Source organism: Macrotis lagotis, chromosome X, assembly GCF_037893015.1.
Source record: "Macrotis lagotis isolate mMagLag1 chromosome X, bilby.v1.9.chrom.fasta, whole genome shotgun sequence".
In the NCBI taxonomy this organism is placed as follows: Eukaryota; Metazoa; Chordata; class Mammalia; order Peramelemorphia; family Peramelidae; genus Macrotis; species Macrotis lagotis.
Genome location: NC_133666.1, coordinates 216,521,214 through 216,543,083, shown reverse-complemented (window position 1 = coordinate 216,543,083; position 21,870 = coordinate 216,521,214). Strand labels below are relative to the sequence as shown.

General features: G+C 34.1%; 1 protein-coding gene across 2 annotated transcripts in view; it reads right to left on the bottom strand.

The window, feature by feature from the left end:
- Nucleotides 1-21,870, bottom strand: part of LOC141501502 (endoplasmic reticulum aminopeptidase 1-like) — a 49,130-nt gene that overhangs the window by 11,978 nt on the left and 15,282 nt on the right. For both annotated transcript variants that reach the window (XM_074205501.1, XM_074205499.1), the window contains 12 exons: nucleotides 19,909-20,473; nucleotides 19,537-19,675; nucleotides 17,403-17,537; nucleotides 9,004-9,124; nucleotides 7,887-8,041; nucleotides 6,628-6,741; nucleotides 5,068-5,199; nucleotides 4,107-4,238; nucleotides 3,897-3,968; nucleotides 2,127-2,281; nucleotides 1,162-1,241; nucleotides 426-609 (listed from right to left, as the gene is read on the bottom strand). In XM_074205501.1, coding sequence (XP_074061602.1) covers nucleotides 426-609; nucleotides 1,162-1,241; nucleotides 2,127-2,281; nucleotides 3,897-3,968; nucleotides 4,107-4,238; nucleotides 5,068-5,199; nucleotides 6,628-6,741; nucleotides 7,887-8,041; nucleotides 9,004-9,124; nucleotides 17,403-17,537; nucleotides 19,537-19,675; nucleotides 19,909-20,435 — 1,946 coding nt within the window. In that variant the 5' untranslated portion in view covers nucleotides 20,436-20,473. The remainder of the gene's footprint in view (nucleotides 1-425; nucleotides 610-1,161; nucleotides 1,242-2,126; nucleotides 2,282-3,896; nucleotides 3,969-4,106; nucleotides 4,239-5,067; nucleotides 5,200-6,627; nucleotides 6,742-7,886; nucleotides 8,042-9,003; nucleotides 9,125-17,402; nucleotides 17,538-19,536; nucleotides 19,676-19,908; nucleotides 20,474-21,870) is intronic.

Below are 21,870 nucleotides of genomic sequence, written 5' to 3'. Positions count from 1 at the left end.
TGATGGTTTTGGTGGAGACATGGCAGACTTTGGAAGGATTTTGACCTAGCAAGATGATGACAGCACCAAAAGACATCAATGGCCCTACCCTGTTGGAGGCATGAGCTTACCTTCCACATTTGTGCTCTGGCTGCATGAATTTCCTACTTCTCCTATACTTATATACTTTTTGTATGTATTTCTGTGTGTATCATGTCTCTCTACCAAAAATGGGTTTGTCTTTGTTTCAAGTTTATAAGAGAAATATTTTACTATTGCTTTTTTGCCTGTTAGTTCATTAAAACTTCTTACTTTGGACAAACTATGTCCTCTAGCTGACTAATAATGATAAATATTGGTAGGAATTGGTAGGAAATATAAACTATGGTCTTAATTACATTTGGTTTCAGAAGTAAGTAGAGATTTGCACTGCATGCATTCTTTACCTGACAAGCTGAAATGCATTGTTGATAAGACTTGCCCGGTCATTGCTGCTAATTGTCATGTGCTTTTCTTTTAAAAGGCCAGACAAAGATTCCCATCCATCATTCTCATAATGTACAATGTAATAGCCATACATTCCGACATTGAATTTGATCCATTCTACCTCTTCTGGGAGGATGAGGACATCTACAACAAGCAAAATAAATTATAGCTCCATTTTCTTTCACTATTGAACCAATCTAAACAGATGCAAGGGAATATATAGGCATCCTGAGCTTTGACACTGCAGAAATTGCAACACATCATGACTCAGGAAAAAGTAGCTCAATGGAAAATAACTTTCATTGGCTCTACTCATTTATGTTCTAAGACTATGAAGAGATCTATAAAGAAAATGCAACCTATTCTCAGCATATAAACAAAAAGATAAAATACAGCTGTGCAATCAAAGATTTCAGAGGTTTCCTCTAGGAATCCAACTACTACCATCAGTATATCACTCAACATTTTTAAAACTTGTCTGACAGGAACTTGGCTTTTTTTTTTGAGTGGCATAGTTTTTTTTAACCTCAAATTCCTCATTTTTAAATGGAAAGTTGAAGATCTGATTAAAATGAATCTTAAAAATGAAAAACACCATTAAAAGATGACTAATTTTTAAAGAAGAAAAATTAACTCCTCAGAAACATTTTGTGAAAAGCTCATTAAATTAGATTGGTCACTTCAGCAACAAATTACCTGTTTGTGTTGTTAGCAAAAATCTTTGAACTTTGTCTGATTTGCTGGTGATATATGACAATGGAACATGCCATAAGTACCTAAAAGAAAGAGGGCACTGCTGGTTATTTTAGTAGGGATTGACATGGTTAATTATTGTGGGCAATAACACAAAATGTCATTGGCATAATCTCTAGCAGAGTTGCCCAGAGCTTAGAACAGTGTCTGCTAAATAGGAAGCAATTAATACTTGAACAATGTTTATCTTGGAGGTACCAGAATGTCCTATCCATTAATGCTGAACAATTTCAACAAAAACTTGTCCTAAAGTGAGTGTTCAAAACTAGCAGGTCATTCATTTACTATCATGCTGAGAAGAGAGAAAAAAAGAGAAAGAGACAGAGACACAGAAAGAAAAAGAGAAGAAAGAGAAGAAGGGGAAGGCTCTATCAACCAAAATGTATTTTGTTTTTCTAGTGAGGACCCAAGAAGAATTAGTTTGGTAAAAAGAAGTCCATAAAATTGATCAGTTTTCCACAGAAGGACAGAAATTAACCTGATCAGTGCTGAGAAGTGAATTTCCCATTTTTTGAGCTCTCACCCCCTCAAAATGGACAATTATAATTTAATGACGACTGCCCAGATCCAAACTAAATTCATACAAGTGACTTCAAGTTATCCTCAGTCTAATTCAACAAGCATTTATCAAGTTTATTTACTATGCCATAGGCACTGTGCTAGGTTCTGGAGATACAAAGATGAAATAAAAGTCTTTGCCTCTATCCTATCAAACATTTAATGTCAGTACTAATCATATTAACTGAGGCTACTGAAGTTCAAAGAACACATAAAATGTAATGGAAATAGTTAAGGTAGACCTTAAAAAAATTACCAGAGGACAGGAAATTTCATTTTCAAGTCAAGTGAAGGATCAGAGTACAATTTGGACATTACATAAATGATAAGTTACATTTAATAAGCATTACCCAGTTTCTGCAGGGTGACTGGCTCCTTTCCTATAGAGTTCTTGTCTTATATGGACATTCTTTCCTCTCATGGTGATAGTGATCAGTGGAAACCCCTTCTGTAGTGTCCATGTGTTCATCATGGCTTTTACATCAACAATTTCCTGGCTCCAGTGCTATTTAATTTAAACAGACAAATCATTCTCTTGAACTCATATCTAAAGAAAGATCAATGAAGATTCAATGATGCACAATGGGGATGACTACTGGTTGATGACCATAGTCAAGAGAAACCAGTTAGGTCGCAACACCTACAAAATTCTATTTAAATCAATACATGGAAGATGATATTCCTATTCCTGCAATTTGCAGACAGCAACAATAAAAAAGTTTAAATAAACAAGGGTTTTCATATACTTCCAAACTATAACAGGTTCACAAGGAATTTTGCTCTTCTTTTTTTCTGCAAGGCAATATCATTAAGTGACTTGCCCAAGGTCACACAGCTAGGTAATTATTAAGTGTGTAAGGCTGGACTTGAACTCAGGTCATCCTGCCTCCAGGGCCGGTATGGAATTATGCTCTTAATGCTAACAAAGCTTTCAAAGAATATTTATTCCATAGATAGCACACAGCTGAAAAGAGGTTCCTGTATACTAGAGAACTCTTGTGAAGACCTTGTAAAAAGCATCCTATAATTGGAGTTAGGGCATCTCACTTCATGACGCTTCCTTCTCTGATGCTTACTAGTTATGTGACCTTAAGCAAATTATTTTTTGAGTCTTGGTCACACCTCATATATAAATAATGGAGTTAATAATATTTTTATACTAGCTATATCAAGGCTGGTATGAGAATCAAATGAGAGAATATATGAAGGATACCTTCAACTGTTTTAATGTGAAATATTATTATAATATAATCATTACATGAATTATACTACACTAATTACATTACACTAAAGAAAGTGCGGGGGGGGGGAGAAAAATAGAGTGGAAGAAGGAAAAAAAAATTCAGAAATCCCCAATAGCAAATCCCCAATAGGCAATACCTAATCTAAACTTAAAAGTCTTCAGATAACCAGAAAATACCAGATGAGTGGTTCTTAAAAGTTTATGATTTCTGTGTATTTTATTAGCCAAGTAAATTATATTTACCTATGTGGTAGTTGCTGCAAGTTCAAGACTTTGCACAGCTCTGTCTCACTTAAGTCTAATTTACGTGCAAATCAAGACATAACTCTTGTAATGTCATTGGTTCTTTTTGAGAATGGAAAAACATAACAAGTCGTCATGTCCAACTCTTCATGACCCCATGCAGGGTTTTCTTGGCAAAGTTTATAGGTAAAATGGTTTGCCATTTGCTTCTCATTTTACAGATGAGGAAACTGAGGCAAACCAGATCCCAAGTTCACACAACAAATAAGTTTCAAAGACCAGATTTGAACTCAGGAAAATGAGTATTCCTGGTTTCAAGTCCAATGATTTATCCACTGCACCACTGTGCCACTCTGAGACAATAATACTGACCCAGTAAGATGCTATCCGATATTTAACTCTTTGCAAAGAATGAAGTTAAACAAAATCATATGAATGACATATATTTCTAAGGGAGATTGGAACCCACTTTAATTTTTCAGAAAAAAAGGATTAAAAATTATCTTTTAATCCTAATTCACAATCATTCTTGCCTGGAGATAGAACAGTGGATGAAATTAACTCAGGAAGTCTGAGATGTATTCATCTAAAAGTAAAAAAAAGAAAAGGCAGAAGAATAGCTATAAGTACTTACCGAAGGTGAATGTGTAGGTTGGTTTTTTGAGCAAAATCCATCTGTCTTTTGTGTGTCACCTGTGGGACAAAGCTGAAAAAAAAGAATTTAAAGTAAATCACTGTTCTTTCTGTAGAACATATGGTTCTTTTTACAATGATTAACATAATGGGGTGCTTGTGGTAAGACACTCTTCAATTTTCAGCTTTGCTTCTAGACAAGGATACTTACATTGGTCATACTATTCCACAGATCCTCATTTTTGGTGTTCTTATAACTGTATTTCTGGAGATATTGCACAATACCAGCTTTGAATACATCTGCATTAAGATAGTCCCTTAGCATATTCAATATACAAGCTCCCTGCCAAGAGAATAAAAAACTCATCTCAGTTTGATTTTAATAGTCCATGCCATAGCTGTATTTTTTGTTAAAGTATTTTAAAAGTTAAAAAAAATTTCTCAGATCTGAGCAGGATTCTCTATTGGTGTAGACCATAAATTCTAATGCAAAGTAATCTTAAATGGTTACATTCAATGGGTTTAAACACACTTTCCAGGAAAAAAAATATTTACATTAGAAATTCAGTCTAGTAATATCTCCAGGAATCTACTATTTATTCCAATTTCCTTTGGTGGGGCAAAGGAAAGAAATTTCACCAACCAAATCCTGATTCCTGATGAGGATGGACAGTCACTACTAGCCTTGGGATATTGCATCCTCTCCTTCCTACCCCACCCCAAAAGTTACAATTCAGTTAATGCCAAAACATTTATTAAGCATCTATTACATGAAAGACATTGTGTTCTAGGAATATGAAGATAAAAATATTATAGTCCCCGCCCTCAAGAAAATTACATTCTGATGTAGGGGGAGAGGGTAGAGACAAAATGGCAAAAAAGGCAAAACTAGTAATTATATTATTATGAAATGTGGAATTTCTATGGATTTCATACACAACTGAATGCTAAAAACACATCCAAAATAACACTGAAAATGCTATCTAATTAAATTATGAAGTAATGTCCCTTTTATCCCTTTAGTGCTTTATGAAAAAAACTAGACATATGCCACTGATAAGATCTTCATGAGGTAGAGTTAACAGTTCATCAATAACTATCATCTGTTTCACATATTTTCATGACCTTCATACAAAGCCACACAAAGACTCGAGGCAAAAATGATATTGTACCTTTTCATAAGAAACATCATCAAACATTTCCCGAATCTCAGCAGGATTCTCCACTGGTGTGGACACAGGATGTGAAGAATTTAATGCATCTATCTCCATGGCACTAAAACATTTTCCAAAGAAATAATCTTCCTAATAAGAGAGAAGGAAAAAAATATATATTTTTAATCTCATCTTCATCAGTGACTTGTTTTGTATCAACTTCTTTTCCAAATATATCCCTACACAGAGAACCATCCTTTATAACATTTATTAAAAAAATATGGAGAAAAGTAGCCATTCAATCAACAAACACATGACTCATGTCTGACTGTGTATGTCATATTTCACTTCCATAGTCCCTCACCTATGCACAAAGACTAGGCTAGCATCTTGTAAGGCCCTAACTCTCTCAGATTAGGCTAGTTTGTCATTAGAAAATATCAAAATTGGCTTGCAGGCTTAACTAGCCCAAGAAATTGTATTTCTAGCCACTGACATACAGGAACTAGTGCAATAGGAATCAATGGTTCTTCCCTCAGGACTGACTGCTATCCCAGCAAATGCAGAGTTAGGGGAGCTCCATACAACTGAACTAAAGCTCTATACTTGCTGAGGAGCCTTTCAATGCTAGGCTAAGTACATTTCCTTTAACAAATTTTTTTCTAATCCCAAATTGGAACCACTAAACTGAGTTAGGGCTGGCCTATAACAAGGAAGGAGGTACATTTTCTCAACTCTTCTCCAGGACCAGGTTTAGTCATGGCACATATCAAAATAGAAATTGAAGAAGAAAGAATGTAGAATTTGGGATATACATACAAATCAAACTTCAGGGTTCTTTTTCATGGTCCCCCAAATCCCAAAATATATAGATTATAATTCTTCTAAAAACAAAAAGGGGAATTGACTTTAAGTGAATCATTTGGATTTTGTGCACAGCACTTAATGAAAAATAGAAAGCAAAAAAAAAGCTCTTAAAACAAACTATCACTTCAGCAGGCTATTTCTTAACACAAATAGCACCTCCAACCCAAGTAGGGAATACATTTCAATTTTAAAATTCACAGAGCTTTGTGGTAGTCTTAGTGTTTTAGTTAAAACTATTTCAAAGCAAATAAAGCATTAAATCTATGCCGTGATTTCAAAGAATCTTAATTGCCTGAAGAGGCATATAAAATGAAATTTGTTCTCAACCGGAAAATGCACACTTGATTTAGAATGGGGTCCCTACTGGGATAATGGGCAGATACAAATGAAGCTTTTGTGATGGGTAACCAACAAGACAAGTGAAGAAAAATGTGATAGCTAGTCATTTATTATCTTTAATTATTAATACTGTCATGAAAATGACAAATTCATATCCATTTTGTAAATAAGTATTTGGATGGAGTCAGTTGTTTTGGCATATAATTTGAACACACTGATGAATCTCAATCCACACAACAGATTCACCAGCAAGAAAATATACACTCTCTGTTTTAAGACTTCTTAGAGCAGATGATTACTAAAGCATCTATAGTAATCTTTCAAAAATGTAATTTAAAATGAGAAAGTAATTTAAAAAATGATCTTACTTACAACTTTTAACTCTGGATGGGTCACGCTGACAGACACAAACTCCATAAACTTTGCAAATCCTTCATTTAACCAAAGATCATTCCACCATTCCATGGTGACAAGATTCCCAAACCACTGAAAAAACAATACACATTACGCATACTACAAGTAGAAAGACAGATGGATTACACACATGTATAAGTGTGATATAAGTAATAAAGTGATATAGGTAATAAAGTTTATAGAGGAAAGTAGACTTTTAGAGTTCTTCATATCTCTGTATTAATGCAAGTATATGTAGCTGGTTTAATGGGAAGCTAGGTGGCACAGTTGATAGAGTGCTGCCCCTAGAGTCATGAAGATTCATCTTTATAAGTTCAAATTTCACCTCCAGAAAATTATTAGCTTTGGGATCCTGGGCAAGTCATTTAAGCTGTTTGTTTGCTCATCTATAAAATGAACTGGAGAAAGAAATGGCAAACTACTCCAGTAACTTTGCCAAAAAAAAAAACCCAAAATGAGGTCACAAAGAGTCAGATAGGATTGAAAACAAATGAACAACAACAAAAAGTTTAACAGTGATTTTTATGAAATATCAAAAACAAAAGAAGTACTCTTTAAAACTACATGGCATAATACTTGGAAAGACATAGATCCCCACAGATCAATTAAAGGATGATGATAATATTTGTCCTTTGTTCTTGAAGAAGACCATGACATCATAGGAAGGTGATGCCATGACAAGCACATGAATTAGATTTGAGTGAGAGAATGCTGTACTAAGTCATTAGCCTCACTTCTCCTCAAGAACCATCTGGATCCAGGGCCAGATATGAATCAGGATGTCTGGAGATGGCCCCAGATGGTGGGTAATCAGGGTTAAGTGACTTGCCCAAGGTCACACAGCTAATAAGTGGCAAGTATCTGAGGCTGGATTTGAACTCCCATCCTCCTTACACCAAAGCCAGTGCTCTGTCCACTGTACCACGTAGCTGCCCTTCAAGTAAAAGAACTCATTTTAGGGTTGAGCAAATTGAGAATAGATAACTTACCCAAGTTAAGAATTGACAAGACTGAAATTTAAACTGAGATTTAATGACTCCAAGATCAGTACTCTTTTTTATTGGATTATACTTTCATAAAGGTGATCATTTTACCTTCAAGAAAGACTTTTTTCAAAAAATACCTAAATCAAAATATTACAAAAGTGCTGTCAAAACTGCCATGCAATTATTTCAAACACCTTTATCCCTCCTGCAGCTAGAAGACGCATTAATTACCTGATGGGCCAGTTCATGAGCTATCACCATGGTGATTCCAAGTTTACTGGAAGCAGAGGATTTTTCAGTGTCATACAACAATCCAGATTCTCTGTATGTTGTCAATCCCCAATTTTCCATGGCACCAGATTGAAAGTCAGGAATGGCGGCAAGATCTAAAAATAATAGTTTAATATACCATTTTAATTCTCTGTCACAAGCTCAGGACACACTAACCCTCAAAAGTTTTGATGTCTAGTGCTAAACTAAAGCAAAACAAAGGGATCCTAGTGACCACCTAATGTAGAGACTTCTTAACCTGGGTCTATGAACTTGTTTTTAAAGGGTAAAGAAAACTTTAATTCAATATAATTTGCTTCCTTTGTAATCTTTGTAAATGTATTTCACTTTATATACTTAAAATAGTATTCTGAGAAGGAATCTGGACAAATATGGAAATATACTTTGCATGATTGCACAAGTATGATAAATTGCTTAAGAAGGAGGGAGAAAATTTGGCACTCAAAAACATTTTTTAAATGTTAAAAAATTTTACATGTAATTGGGGAAAAATAAAATATTATTAAAGTTTTTTAAAAAGGGATTCATAGACTTCACCAGATTGCCAAAGGTTAAGAACTCTTTTTCCTAATCCAACTACTTTGCCCCCAAGATTATACCTAGTGAATGAAAGAATCTTCTTTTTCCATTCCTTTAAGTTTAGCATTCTGTACCCTTCCAGGTGGGGGGAAAAAAACCCTTACAGTAAACAAGTTGGGCTAAATCATCCGGATCATTGTCTTAAGATACCACTTTATTTTTCATGCAGAGGCTGGACCAAACAAAACATCTTAAGACATCATGTCAGGGGGGGAAATCACTGAAATACAATTTCAAAAACTTCCTGGGGGGAAAATAAACTTATTTAATGCTTGATTCATCTTTCAGAAAGTATCCTTATTCTGAATCTCAGGGACTGCACAAGTATCAACTTTTCATGTAAACTTGGATTTTGTGCAAAGAGCCAGAATGTGGAGATGCTCAGAGTGCTGTGCAACACTCCAGACTCCTTCATTCTTAGGATACTGATGAGCTAGCAATTATGTAGCTAGCTTTGGGGTGCCCACCCATGCTTTACCTTGTTTGGGTAAAGGATATGGAATGCTGAAATAATCTTCATAAAACTCCAGAAGGGTCACAGCTGCATCCAGGGCATAGCCAGTTTGATTTATCTTCTCTGGTATGGAATACACAGAAACCTGAGGAAAGAGGCATTTGAATTTATCAAACAATTCAGCCATTTTCAATGGAAAGGAAAAGGAGACCCTCTATCCAGAGTTATCGGTGCTTAGGGGGCGGCTGGGTGGCACAGTAGATAGGGCACTGGCCCTGGAGTCAGAATTCAAATCCATCTTCAGATACTTAATAATTACCTAACTGTGTGACTCTGGGCAAGTCATTCAACCCCAATGCCTTGCAAAAACAAACAAAAACAGAACAAAAACAGATATATCAGTGCTTATTCAGTATTCAAAAGGACATTGAATAAGTGGCCCACATTAGCAGTAACAAAGAAAAAAGAATCCTTGTCATATTTTTTAGATTATAAAACTGATTGTTTTTTAAAAAAAAATTTGAATCTATACACAACCTTTGAAGAACATAGCCAAAGTCACTTACAAAATTACTGTATGAGAGAATGATATGACTATCAGTTGTTTTGTATGTATATGTTTTTGCATGTTGTCTTGCCTGACTGTAAACTCCTTGAGGGCAGGGATACTTTTGCTCTTTTTTGTATTCTTAGCATATAATATCTGCCTAACATGTGGTAGATGTTTAAAAGATGTTAATTGATTAACATAGGACAATTGCTCCACTTTTTAAAATTGGCAAAGATAATCATCTATTTACGCTATGCCTACTCTGATTAGTGCCTGCTTCTTTTCTCATTCAACTAAACAGTTAGAAATATGTGGTGGTTCTTTTGTTCTTTTTTTATCAGTTTGATTTATTTTTCAAACAAAAGAACAGATAACTTCATACCAAAGAATAGAGAGTAATTGTACTGCATATGATTTGACTCAGGGTTTAACATTTCCTTCTTTTATTTCAATACTCTTAAATCACCTGATCCTGTTATTCCACTAGCCATGAAGATTTCTTGGCTCCCTATCACCTGTAAGATACAAATATTAACTTTATTTTAGTATTTAAAGCCCTTCACAGTTTAATGTTAGACTATTTTGACAAACATTTCACAATTCTCTATTTAGCTGTTCCATGAATGGGGATTCTCTAGCTTCTCCATTCCTTTACCTGGGCTGACTTGGATGCATTTCCAATGCAACTCTTAGAATGTTTGGTTTCCTTCAAAACTCATTTCAGGTGTGACCACCCACTAAAAGCCTTTCCCCATACTCCTTCTCATTGTTAGAGTCCACCCCCTCCTGAAATGAAAGTATAGTCAATTATTTATAGTCACCACACACACACACACACACACACACACACACACACACACACACACACACACACACACACGAATGTAAGCTCCTAAAAGGCTGGGATTCATTCTCATTCTCTCATTATCCCCAGCATCTATCACAATACTGTTAACACAGTCAGAGTTTAACAAATGCTTATAGAATTAAAATAAATTACAAATGACAAACACAGAGACCATAAAGTAAGTTACAAATGTTATTATGGTTTCCCATGACACACAACATTTCAACAACAAATGTGCAAAAATATAAGCAGCAATGTGTTAAGTGTGGACAATGATGTGTAGACAGAAAGGCTAAGATGGGGCACAAAGCAAATTATATGATCTCAAGGTCAGCTCCTTAAAAGTAGAGATTTTCATTTTTTTTAATCCCAGCACCTAATAAAAGACAGTGTCTAGGCATTTTATAAATGTTTATTAGTTAACAGATAGAAGAGTGTCTTATTGGATGTCAAATTGGGGTTTTTTTAAGCTGGCTATCAGTTTCGATGGGGAAATAAGTTGGAGAGAAAATTTTACTAATAAAGTCAAAATGCAAATGAGGTTCTAAACTGGAAATAAATGCTTAGAAACTAACTGAAAATGTTAATATTTACAAGCTTGTATAGCCTCCCCACCCCAATCTCCTGAATCACTCTGACAAAATAAGGTTTGTAGCTCCAGCCAACTGGGAATTTGACTATCTACTAGTATCCAATTCCCCAGATGTCCATTCCTAATCCCCACCCTCCAACATGAATCATACTAGTTCTCAACTTTGACTACCTGCACTCCAGGTTCCAATTCCCTATCACCCCCACTCACCCCTACTCCTGCAATGGTCCTGTTTGGTTCATATAAGAACCTTATAGAAATCCACTGCGCTTTACCAGTTAGGACACCCCTTTTTACCAGGGATTTCTGAGGGACCTGATCTGTTTCTATTCTTTCTGATTACCCTTCTGATTGTATGTCTCCCCAATATATCTTATTTGATTACTTTATCTTTGCTGATGCCCTTATCTTTCTGTGTTCTGTATTAGAGCACTCTGACCTTCCTTGAACTGTACTTTAGAACCCCCAAGCCTCAATTGAACTACATTAGGACCAAACATGACAAATGATTTAAAAAATTTTAAATAAAACATTATCAAGGAGAATACTACATCAAATTGTCACAAAATTACAAAGTGATCAGGTTTATCATACCAGGAACTAGTTAAATGTAAACATAACTGAACATTGAAAACTACCATTGCATGTAGCTAGAAAACTAAATTAATAAAATATTTAATTTAAAAAACATAATTGTCCATATTAACAATAGGGACAACAAAATTATATTATTATAACATTAGATGCAGAAAAAACTTTAGATAAGCTCTAGCAGCCTTTCCAATTTTAATAACACCAGAGAGCATAAGAATAAACAGGTCTTTCTTTAATAATTTAAGTTTTCAATTTAAAAACCTAGAGTCAGAATATAATAATATTATTCCTAATAAGATTAGAGATAAAGCAATGATGTCATTATCATTATTACTATTCAATATAGTGCTAGAAATTCTATCTGTAGTAATAAAACATGAAAAAGAATTAAAAGATTAAGCACTGGAAAAATAGAAACTTGTATTTTTGCAGATAAGAGTACTTAAAAATCTAATCTTGAAAAAATCTACTTCAGTAAAATTACAGATTATAAAATAAACTCTTTTAAATCATCAGCATTTCTTTAAATTACTACTACTACTACTACTACTAATAATAATAATAATAATAATAAACTCCTTGATGGTACAGTCAATCTTGTTTACTTGAATTTGTTTCTCTGTTTAGTACAATGCTTGGCACATTTAGATAAATGATTTACCTAGCAACTGGAGAGACAGTTTAGGTGAATTATGGTCTGGGGGCAAAAAATAAAAATGAAAACTAAAGAAAAGATCAAGTAAAATAAGAAAATAAGAAACTGGGGGATTTGAGCAAATCAAAGCTTCAAGGAGACAGTTTCCAGCTAAACCCAGAGACACTGTCAGAAAACTCCATTTTTAGCATGGAAGGAGGGAGATACTAAGAGCATGAGCCTAGGGATAAAAAATGGGAATTAAAGGAAGAAACCAAATTAATGTCTTAAACTGAAAAACCTATTATCTAATATGATATTCTTTAAGGTGGAATTAATATTTCTTGGTCTATATACTGCTGATCAAAAGTTAGACTCAACCTTTAACTAATAGTTATATTAATAGTTTAATAGTTATAATTAATAGTTATGTTATTTTAGTTATATCTAAAATAGTTATAAAAACCCTTGCTTCACAGGATACAATCTCTCATCCCCCTACTGTTTCAGTTCTTTATCTTCCTCTTATTTCCTCTTATTTCTCTCCCTCTTTCTTGCCTGTTCCAAATCCTCATTCTATTTTCCCTTATTCAAAACCTTGACCTCCAATCTCTTCTCCCACTGTAACTTCTTCCCCTGGAATCTCTACCCTTAATCCTCCAACTTTTCCTCCCACTATGTCTTCTTCTGCTTCTCTTTTGTCCCCCAATTCCTTCTTCTTGCACTTCTATGTCATCTTCTTTTAGCTCTTCTTACCCTTCTTCCTTCATTTCTTCCTCATTTTAGCTACTCTCCCTATTCCTATGTTTCCGCTACTCCTCCTTTGCTTCCTGTTCCCATTACAATTTCTTGGCTCCAGATACAAGTCTGAAGCCTGAATTAGTGGGGAATCATCTTTTCAAGGTAATAAACACACCATGTCCCCAGGCTATTCAACCTAAGGAGGGAGGACAGGCTGGAACTGATATAAAACTTTTTTATTTTTCCACACTATAAACTTAAATGAAGGGACAGGGTGAATTACAGGCACTGAAGAAAGATTTTCCAAATCTGTAAAAAGATACTATTTCCTTTGTGATCAATTTATAGTTACCCTGCAATCCTATTGCCCCGGGATCCCAGATATTTGCCAGTTAACTGTAGCTCTAATAGACAAAGGGGAAGCAAAGAATTGGTTAAAAAAGGCAGATATCAAAGCTACTTTTGAAGAGTTCCAAAGCAAAGATTGGGTGGTATGTACAGAGGAGGAAAGGCATTATGTGGAAGCCCAAGCTATAGGGGATGCCCTTTATGATGCCATTCCATGGGCATTTCCCCAACCAGTAGATTTTTCAAAAATTAGAACTGTTGTTCAGAAGCAAGATGAAACAGAGTTTCAATTTTTCGATTGCCTAGCAGAGGCTTTTGATGCAAATTCTGGCCTAAAGCATGCTAAGAAAGGAGGACAGACTCACTTTCTCCCTTATTTTGTTAACAATCTGCAACTTATTCTGTCCAGAAATATTAAGGTAAGTGAGCCAAGCTGGCAAGGTAAACATCCTCAATACATTGTGGAATTACCTCAGCAATTGAGTCAAAATTTAATAGCTCAAAAAGAAAAAGATCTACAAGAAAAGAGAGAATTATGAACAAAGCAGGATAAGGTACTGACTATGCAGCTGGAGCAGCTGACAGCCCCTGGAGCTAGGAGGCAGCCTGAGGATCCAGTGACCAGGGGTTGTCATTATTGCAAAAGGCTGGGACATCAGGAAAAACAGTGTAGGTCCCTTCTCAGAGATTTAGAAAATAATGAAAACAAGAAATTAAGGAGACCTTCCCCACAGTCTTTCCAAGTTTTTAAAACTTCTCTTTCAGCTCCTCTTGAACAAAACCATGCTCAGCTATTATCCTGCCTCCCTCATGTAGTGTCCAATCCACCCTCTGCTGCAGCATCACTGTGGCTGACCTATGCAATGGCTATTTTTCCATACCTGTTCTTTCCAGCAGTAAATATATTTTTGCTTTCAAATGGGAAGGTCAGCAAGGTGTATGGACAGATTTATTTTGTTTTGGTTTGGTTTTTTTGCAAAGGAATGGGGTTAAGTGATTTGCCCAAGATCACACAGCTAGGTAATTACTAAGTGTCTGAAGTCGGATTTGAACTCAGGTCCTCCTGACTCCAAGGGCTAGTGCTCTATGCACTGTGCCACCTAGCTGCCCCTGAAAGATTTATTTTTAAAAATGAGTTTGGAATATAATGAAGCTACCACTTTTTTATATCTCAATTTTTTGGAAATGGAATGTTCTCAGGATTTACCTCTGGTTTGTTGGAGATTTGTCACCTTTGGCGGTGTTTGTTTTGGTTTTTCCTACCAGGAAAGATTTGTCTATCTGGTACCCTGTTGTCTTTGTCTCTGTAGTGTTTAGGGGACTCTCTAGTTGAGAAGAAAGGTGTGCTTTTCCCTGAAGTTCTGGAGCCTCTCTGGTTCAAAGTGCTCTGACTCCATTTATATGTGTTTGTTTTAAATTACATGCAGAGAGGGAAGCTCTCAGCTGTCTCTGCATGGTCAGGTCTGCTGCTGTGTCTCTGTGTTCTGACTGGCCAATCCTCTCCATTCTCCCTTTTCAAAATTGGATCTTTTTTCTTTTCCAAAAACTCATGATTTGGCTCCACAGGACAGATTTTCCTGAAAAACATACTGTTTGGGGGGAGAAGGGGATTCTATTATTTTCTATTGTTTATTTTCTGATCTGACTAACAGGGTTTTATTTACAGATTTGGCAAATTATACTTATAAGGGGACTAAAAGAAATCAAAATTGTCTCTAAAATTATTTTTGACTAGTCTTTATTAGCATGTTAAAAAAATAAGAATAATAATTTATATTAAAAGTCACTCTGTGCTGCTACCCCAATGGCTCTTCTTCAGTCTCCTCTGGCCTGAAGATCTGAGAAGAGGCCACTGGACCTTTTTGGGGAATTTGGGAGGGCTAGGCTAGAGCCCCTAAAATCTTACAACACAGGATGCCAATGTACAATCTTTGATCTACTAAAATTTGCGTCTCTAAATAGTGCTAGTTTGGTGAGTTCTCATTAAATAATCGTGTGTTGATTTCAGAATAAAGAATGGAAGCTGAAAATCTTATTCTAATACTCTCTATACTCTATACTCGAATACTCTCAGTTATAAACTATTCTAATAATAAATAATAATAAACTATTCTAATACTCTCTATATTCTAATACTCTCAGTTATAAACTACAGAAAGAAAAATTTTTGTTTTGTTTTTTAAAAAATAATAATAGAAGAGAGGAATATCTGTAACATATATATATACATATATATATGTATATATATATATATATATATATATTATATATACATGTTAAGGACCTAGAAGTCCAGATTTTGGGTTCATTTAATCCAAAACTTAGTTCTGAGGGGAAATGAAACAGGATTGTATAAATTAAGAAATGTATTAAATCTATATGATCACCTTTTTAATGAGATAACCATACATGGGTTGATTTCCTGTTTAACTTGAGAAGGTTTTTAAGTTGGAATATACATAATTTGAATCATGATATTGTGATATTTGATATTCTAATTTGATATTCTAATATTAAGAAACATTGTTCAATAATTGGGAGTTCAAAAATTATGCTATTAACAAACAAAATGAATGAAGGAAAAACTAGATTTCTTATGTATTATTGTAATCATGGTTTTTGACATTTGACTTGTGAATTTCATAATATTGTTAAGTACAAAGAAAATCTTATTAATATCCCAAAAAAAGGAATTTTGGAACCATCAGGTCATAAATCTTTATCGAGAATTTTCTGTAAGGAAGTCTGATGAGCATTTAACAGTTTTAGCCACCTGATTTTAGTAATTTTAATTAATTTAAATTGCCAATGAACAACTTAATTATATGATATCACTCTTTAAAGCCAATGTTTGAAAGGAATTTTACTTAAAGTTGTTTGTAACAATAATTTAGTTAGGTGTATTTCTCCATATCTTAAACCAAGAAAATCTGAGACCCACTGATATATATTATTTTCCAAAATACTCATTATCTTCCTAAATTTTTACATTTGATCTATAGATGACACAAGGTCTACCTAGATCAGAATGAGGGAATGGCTAATATGATTTTCTTTATTATGGAATTAATATTTCTTGATCTATATATTTATGATCAGAAATTAGTATCTTAATCTTTAACTAATAGTTATAAAATGTCAGGCTGCTATGTAAGGTCTGTCTCCTACAATGTTGACTTCACTTGTGTCAACATTATCTGGTCATCTCAATGTTAGCACCAATAAATTCCTTATGTGATCAACAAAACTCAAGATAAGAGATATCTTATAGGAGCAGAAAGAAAATCCTATTGTAATATGTAAACATTTACTCTCCAACACAAAGTGGAATTCTTGTCAATAGGAATTTTAAGCAAATATTGTAAGATTTGAGAGAATCATATTGTAAAGCCATGTCATCTTTGTGAAATCTCATTGGTTGGCTGCCAACATTTTTATGATTCTTTGTTCATTTTGTATAAAATCCCCCCAAAATTTGTATCAAAGTTGGCATTTGCAAGAATGCCATCCACCCCTGGGTTTTGGTAAGATCCTAGAGAACTAAACTTCATTTATAAAACTAACTTTGTTATTTCATTTTTAGTCTAAGGAAATTATGGTTAATATTATACAACTGCATGTACCTACAATTTGTCTAATCTATATATAGTCCAAGATTATTCATACAGCAACAAATAATAACAATAATTTATTTAAAGTAGCTTATATAATAGAAGGGTATTAAATAGGAACAAAGAAGGGGGGTAAACCTCTGGTCCTAAGGATGCAGAAGAAAAAAAGAGAATCCCTTTTAACTAGCTGAATAAGGAAAGAAGAGAAGATCAACAGGAACTATCTATAGGCTTCTGTTTGAAGATGTCTCTGTAATTTTCATTAAGGCAGCGAGAGTTAGCAAGACAAAGAACAATTCAATAGAAAATTAGCTGAAAACTATGGTTGTTTTAGATGCCCAGGCTTCAGTAATATATACTACTTGGAAAGGACTCTGTGATATAGTAGTAAATACCTACTTCTAGGCCAGTCTTGCAATCCTCATTTAGATGTGTTAATCAATAGCATTTACTGAATACTTGCTTCAGCAAAAAAGAAGAGTTTTTTTTGACAGCCAAAGTTTTACCTTGACTCCACTTTTAGTCATCTTGCTGACAGACTCAAAGTCTGAAACAATAAAAGCAACAAGGTAGGTGCTCATCTTCACAGTGACATCAAAGTGATCCTCTATTAGTCCTTCAGCAATATTCACAGATTTCACCTAGAATCAGGACATCTTCAATTATTAAACATTTCAAATCACAACAAAGATTAAAGAGCAATTTTAAAAGGTATATATAAAAACTTTGATAGATTATAAGCTCCTTGAGGGAAGGGATTGAGTTTGTTTTTGTCTCTATTTACAACACCTAGCTGAGGGCCTGGCATATAGAAGATACTTAATAAATAGTTCTTGATTGAGTAATCAATATTATGTGACATATATATATTTTCTATAATTTCTTTCATTTTTTCTTCCATTATCTATGGAAAACCTTAAAAATTAAGGGTAGGCTATACATACATAAATAGACAGCAACATAGAATAACCATTCATTTCTAATTTGAAGGCAGATTGCCATACAGTTGATTCAAATATGAAAAATCTAGGGGGAACAAGTAGAAGCACTTATTCATAGAAACAGTTTTTGGGAAAGTTTAAAAATTTTACATCCTATTTTCCCTAGTTCTACATAGAAAACTAAAGTTAAGTTCTCCCTAATCCTATCCCTGAAAGTCTCTCACAAATTCTTATTGTGAACTAGCTCACAGAGATAGATGAAGGCTAGAGAATTGAGAGGAGTTTTGTTAAGCAGAACGAATAAAAGATATGGCTGTTCTTTCTATCAATAGCTATCCATCCTAAACCTAAGTAGGCAGAAGGTTGATTCAATTCAAGTTCCTTTTCTTACCCCAAACAAAGAGGTCCCTTAAGTTCAATGAGATCCCTCTGAAGATAGCCCACATGCTCTCAGGGAAAAAGGTAAACATCTGAGGTTGGTTGTAGGCAAAAATTTTGTAATTAAATATAAGGGAAATTCTAGTTAAGTTACATTTGGGTTTGCATGCATTGTCCAAGGAATAAGTATTTTGGGGAAAATGATAACTGAGTTAGAAACCTGCAGTGGAGCTCTGAATTTGGTCCTGTCCTTTTTTAGAATTTTTATCAAGACTTGGATTGAGATATGGAAAATATAACCATAGGCAAGCATTTGCACTTCTGAAACTCAGTTTCTTTGTCAAAAGAAGAGACTGGACAAGTCAGGAGCTATTAACATGAGATATATGAACTTTTAAAATAATCTTGATCACTGTATATCAACATAATTGTCTTTATTTGCAATAATGATGCATTTTATTTCACGAATTTAAAATATTATTTTGGAAAGGGGTCCTTAGGCTTTATCAGACTACCAGTGGGTCCAGGTGATAATGGATTGAAGGCATCTCTAAAGTCCCTTTAATTGGCTTTATCTACAAACCTATGCATTTTATCTCATGAATTTAAAATATTATTTTGAGAAGGGTTCCTTAGGTTTCATCAGACTAGAAAGGGGATCCAGATGATTGTGAACTGATGATATCTCTAAGATCCCTTTAATTGGTTGACTAATGTCCCTACCACAAAATTAGAAAAAAATATATCTATTTTTGATTTTCCTTTTTTTCAGGAAAAACTATGGTGTTACCCAGTTTCAAACAATATCAACATCACATGAAGTTAATAATATTATTTTTACTTATCTATTTCTGTTTCTCTAACACCTAGCTTATTGTAAAATATATCTGTAGAAAACATATAAACTAACACCTAGCAAAATAGTTTCTTTTTAAGAAAAATTAATACTTTCAGTAATGGTTTTTATAGATGTTGTATGAAATAAATTCCTTTTAAAATTATATCAAATTTTCTAAAGCATTCTCTTCTTCCCTCTAATTTTGCATCAGTGACTTGAAATGCTACAAACACTCATCCAGACTGCTCCTTAAATAACAAAGCAATTTTCAGGAAGAAAACTAAGAAAATTTTAACTTCAAGAGGGATTCTAGATGCAAAGAGAACAATCTGATAGAGATATCAAAGAGAACTTAGCAAGAATTTTTAAAAATAGGCAAGAATAAAAACATAGATTGAATGTGATCTCTTAGTAGAGGACAACAAGCTATGTGCAGTGCTCATTTTTATTCATGCAGTAAAAAATAAAGGAATCCAAGCTTACTAATGGCATGTTGGAGAGAGCGAGATGCTTTGGTTCTCTTCTAATCTTGATTGAGAAACTGGCTTTAAAGGCTGGTTCATCAAAGCAGGGAAAAGCCATTCGTGCTGCAATTGGTTCAAATTGTGTGGCTGCTAGTACCCTATAATTAAACCAAATCAAATGAAAAGGTAAGAGACTGAATTTATAGTTATGTCAAAGGAATATATGCCTCCACCACTCCTCCCTTCCCATTCTTTCACTCTCCATAGGCAACAAATTCAACTACATGAGTAAAGAGAGTGGAGACAAAGAGAAGGAACTTTAAGGAAAATCTTATTTTTTTTTAAATCATTGGGGGTCAATATATTTTTAATTTTTTTAGAAAAAAATTACCTCACTTCTCCCTTCTGAGTTCTATAAGAACTTTTATAAAATCCATGGAAAGTGTCAGAAAGAGGGGCAGCATATTCAATAGTAACTATGTACTGATGTTTAGTCAGAAGAGATTTGTCAGCTAGAAGTGCGATTTGTTCATTGGGTGGATAGTCAAGAACAGTTAGTGACTGCTCTGCTCCATTAGCTTGGCTTTTTTCTCGGAGGGTAGCTTTGTTGATCTGCAAGTGATGGCTATGTAGAATGATGAAACTGGTAGGCTGACGGATGGTGATTTCAATTTCAGTGGCTCCCAAGAATGTCAAAGTGGTGAGATTGGCATGGATCATAAGATTATAATGAACTGGAAGGATGTAGTCAGGAAGTCGCATCTTATTCCATGGAAATGGGGCTCCATTAGTAGCTCTTGGAGAATTTGTTTCCATGCTCTGGCACTTCGTAGAAGTTGACATAATCAAGATAATCAAGATTGAAGGAAAAAGAGATAATGCAGTCCCAAGGGGCAGTTTACATGGCAAAAAAGCCATCTTGTTCTTGCTCTTAAAATTGCCTATTGGTACAGACCCTTGAAAGAAAGCAAAAGGAAGAACATTATTTACATAAACAAACAAACAAACAAACAAATAGATAAATGAATGAATGAATGAATGAATAAACAAACAAACAAACGAATGAATGAATGAATAAATAAATAAATAAATAAATGAATAAGGAAACATGACTAAAGATAACTTTCCCCTTTTCTCTTCCCCTTCAGGGTCAACAGTGAATTCTCACTTGCCTCTACAAATACAAGTTATCCCTCAGAAAGACCAAATATCTTCATGTATGCTTTCTTTATTTGGGGAAAAAAGGGATTTCCATTAGTAACAATCCCTCTAACATACACCAAAAGTAATTATTTTACTTTATGATTAAAGTAAGCAGCCTCTTTACTTTATAGTTCTAAATAGATATGTGACATGAATATAAAAGGCCCAACCAAAAAAGTAGACTAGAATAAGATCAAGGAGATATATTTATAGGTATAGATAGAAAGAAAATTTTTAAAAGAACAAGCAATTATTAGTCAGCTACTTTGTGATCAAGTAGTGTATATGGTACAGAGGTATGCTGGAGTCAGTTCAAACAGACCAATAGAATTACTTATCAAATTTTAAGTGTGAGCAATTAGGAAATCTACCAGCACTACCTATCAGTGCTTGATTTACTGCTTTTGTTAATTGTCTAGACCTAAAAGACAAAATGTTAATAATGCAAATTAAATTTGAAAGCATGTCTTTTATATATTATCCTATACCACTCCCCCTTTTTTAAGTTTTTCCTTTTCTTTTTTTTTGACAAGGCAATGGGGGTTAAGTGGTTTGCCTAAGGCCACACAGCTAGGTAATTATTAAGTGTCTGAGGTCGGATTTGAACTCAGGTCCTGATTCCAAGGGCCAGTGCTCTATGCATTGTGCCACCTAGCCACCCCCTACCCTTTTTTATGTTAGGCACTACTAGCCTAATGTAATTTTACATTTTTTTCATTTTACTTTACATTTACATTTTTATCTTTTAAATTTTACATTGCAAAATTTACATTTACATTTTTATATTTTTTTACTTTTGGCACTTGTATCTCAAAGACAAAAATGAAAGCATGGAAAGGTTAATATGAACTGATGTGAAGTAAGCAATAACAGGAAAATAATATATACAATGAGTATAATAGTATAATCAAAATGAATTAAGAAATACTCCCGAGGATGATGAAGAAGAGTTGAAATAATGTGCCTCTTCCTCTTTTGAAGACAGGGATATTGCATATAATAATACTGTCAGACATAGCTAATTAAAATAATAACAGCAAACATTAATTATAGCACTTTAAGTTTTACAAAGTACTTTACAAACATCTCATTTTATCCTCACAACAACCCTGTGAAGTACGTGTTATTATTATTATCACTATTTTATAGA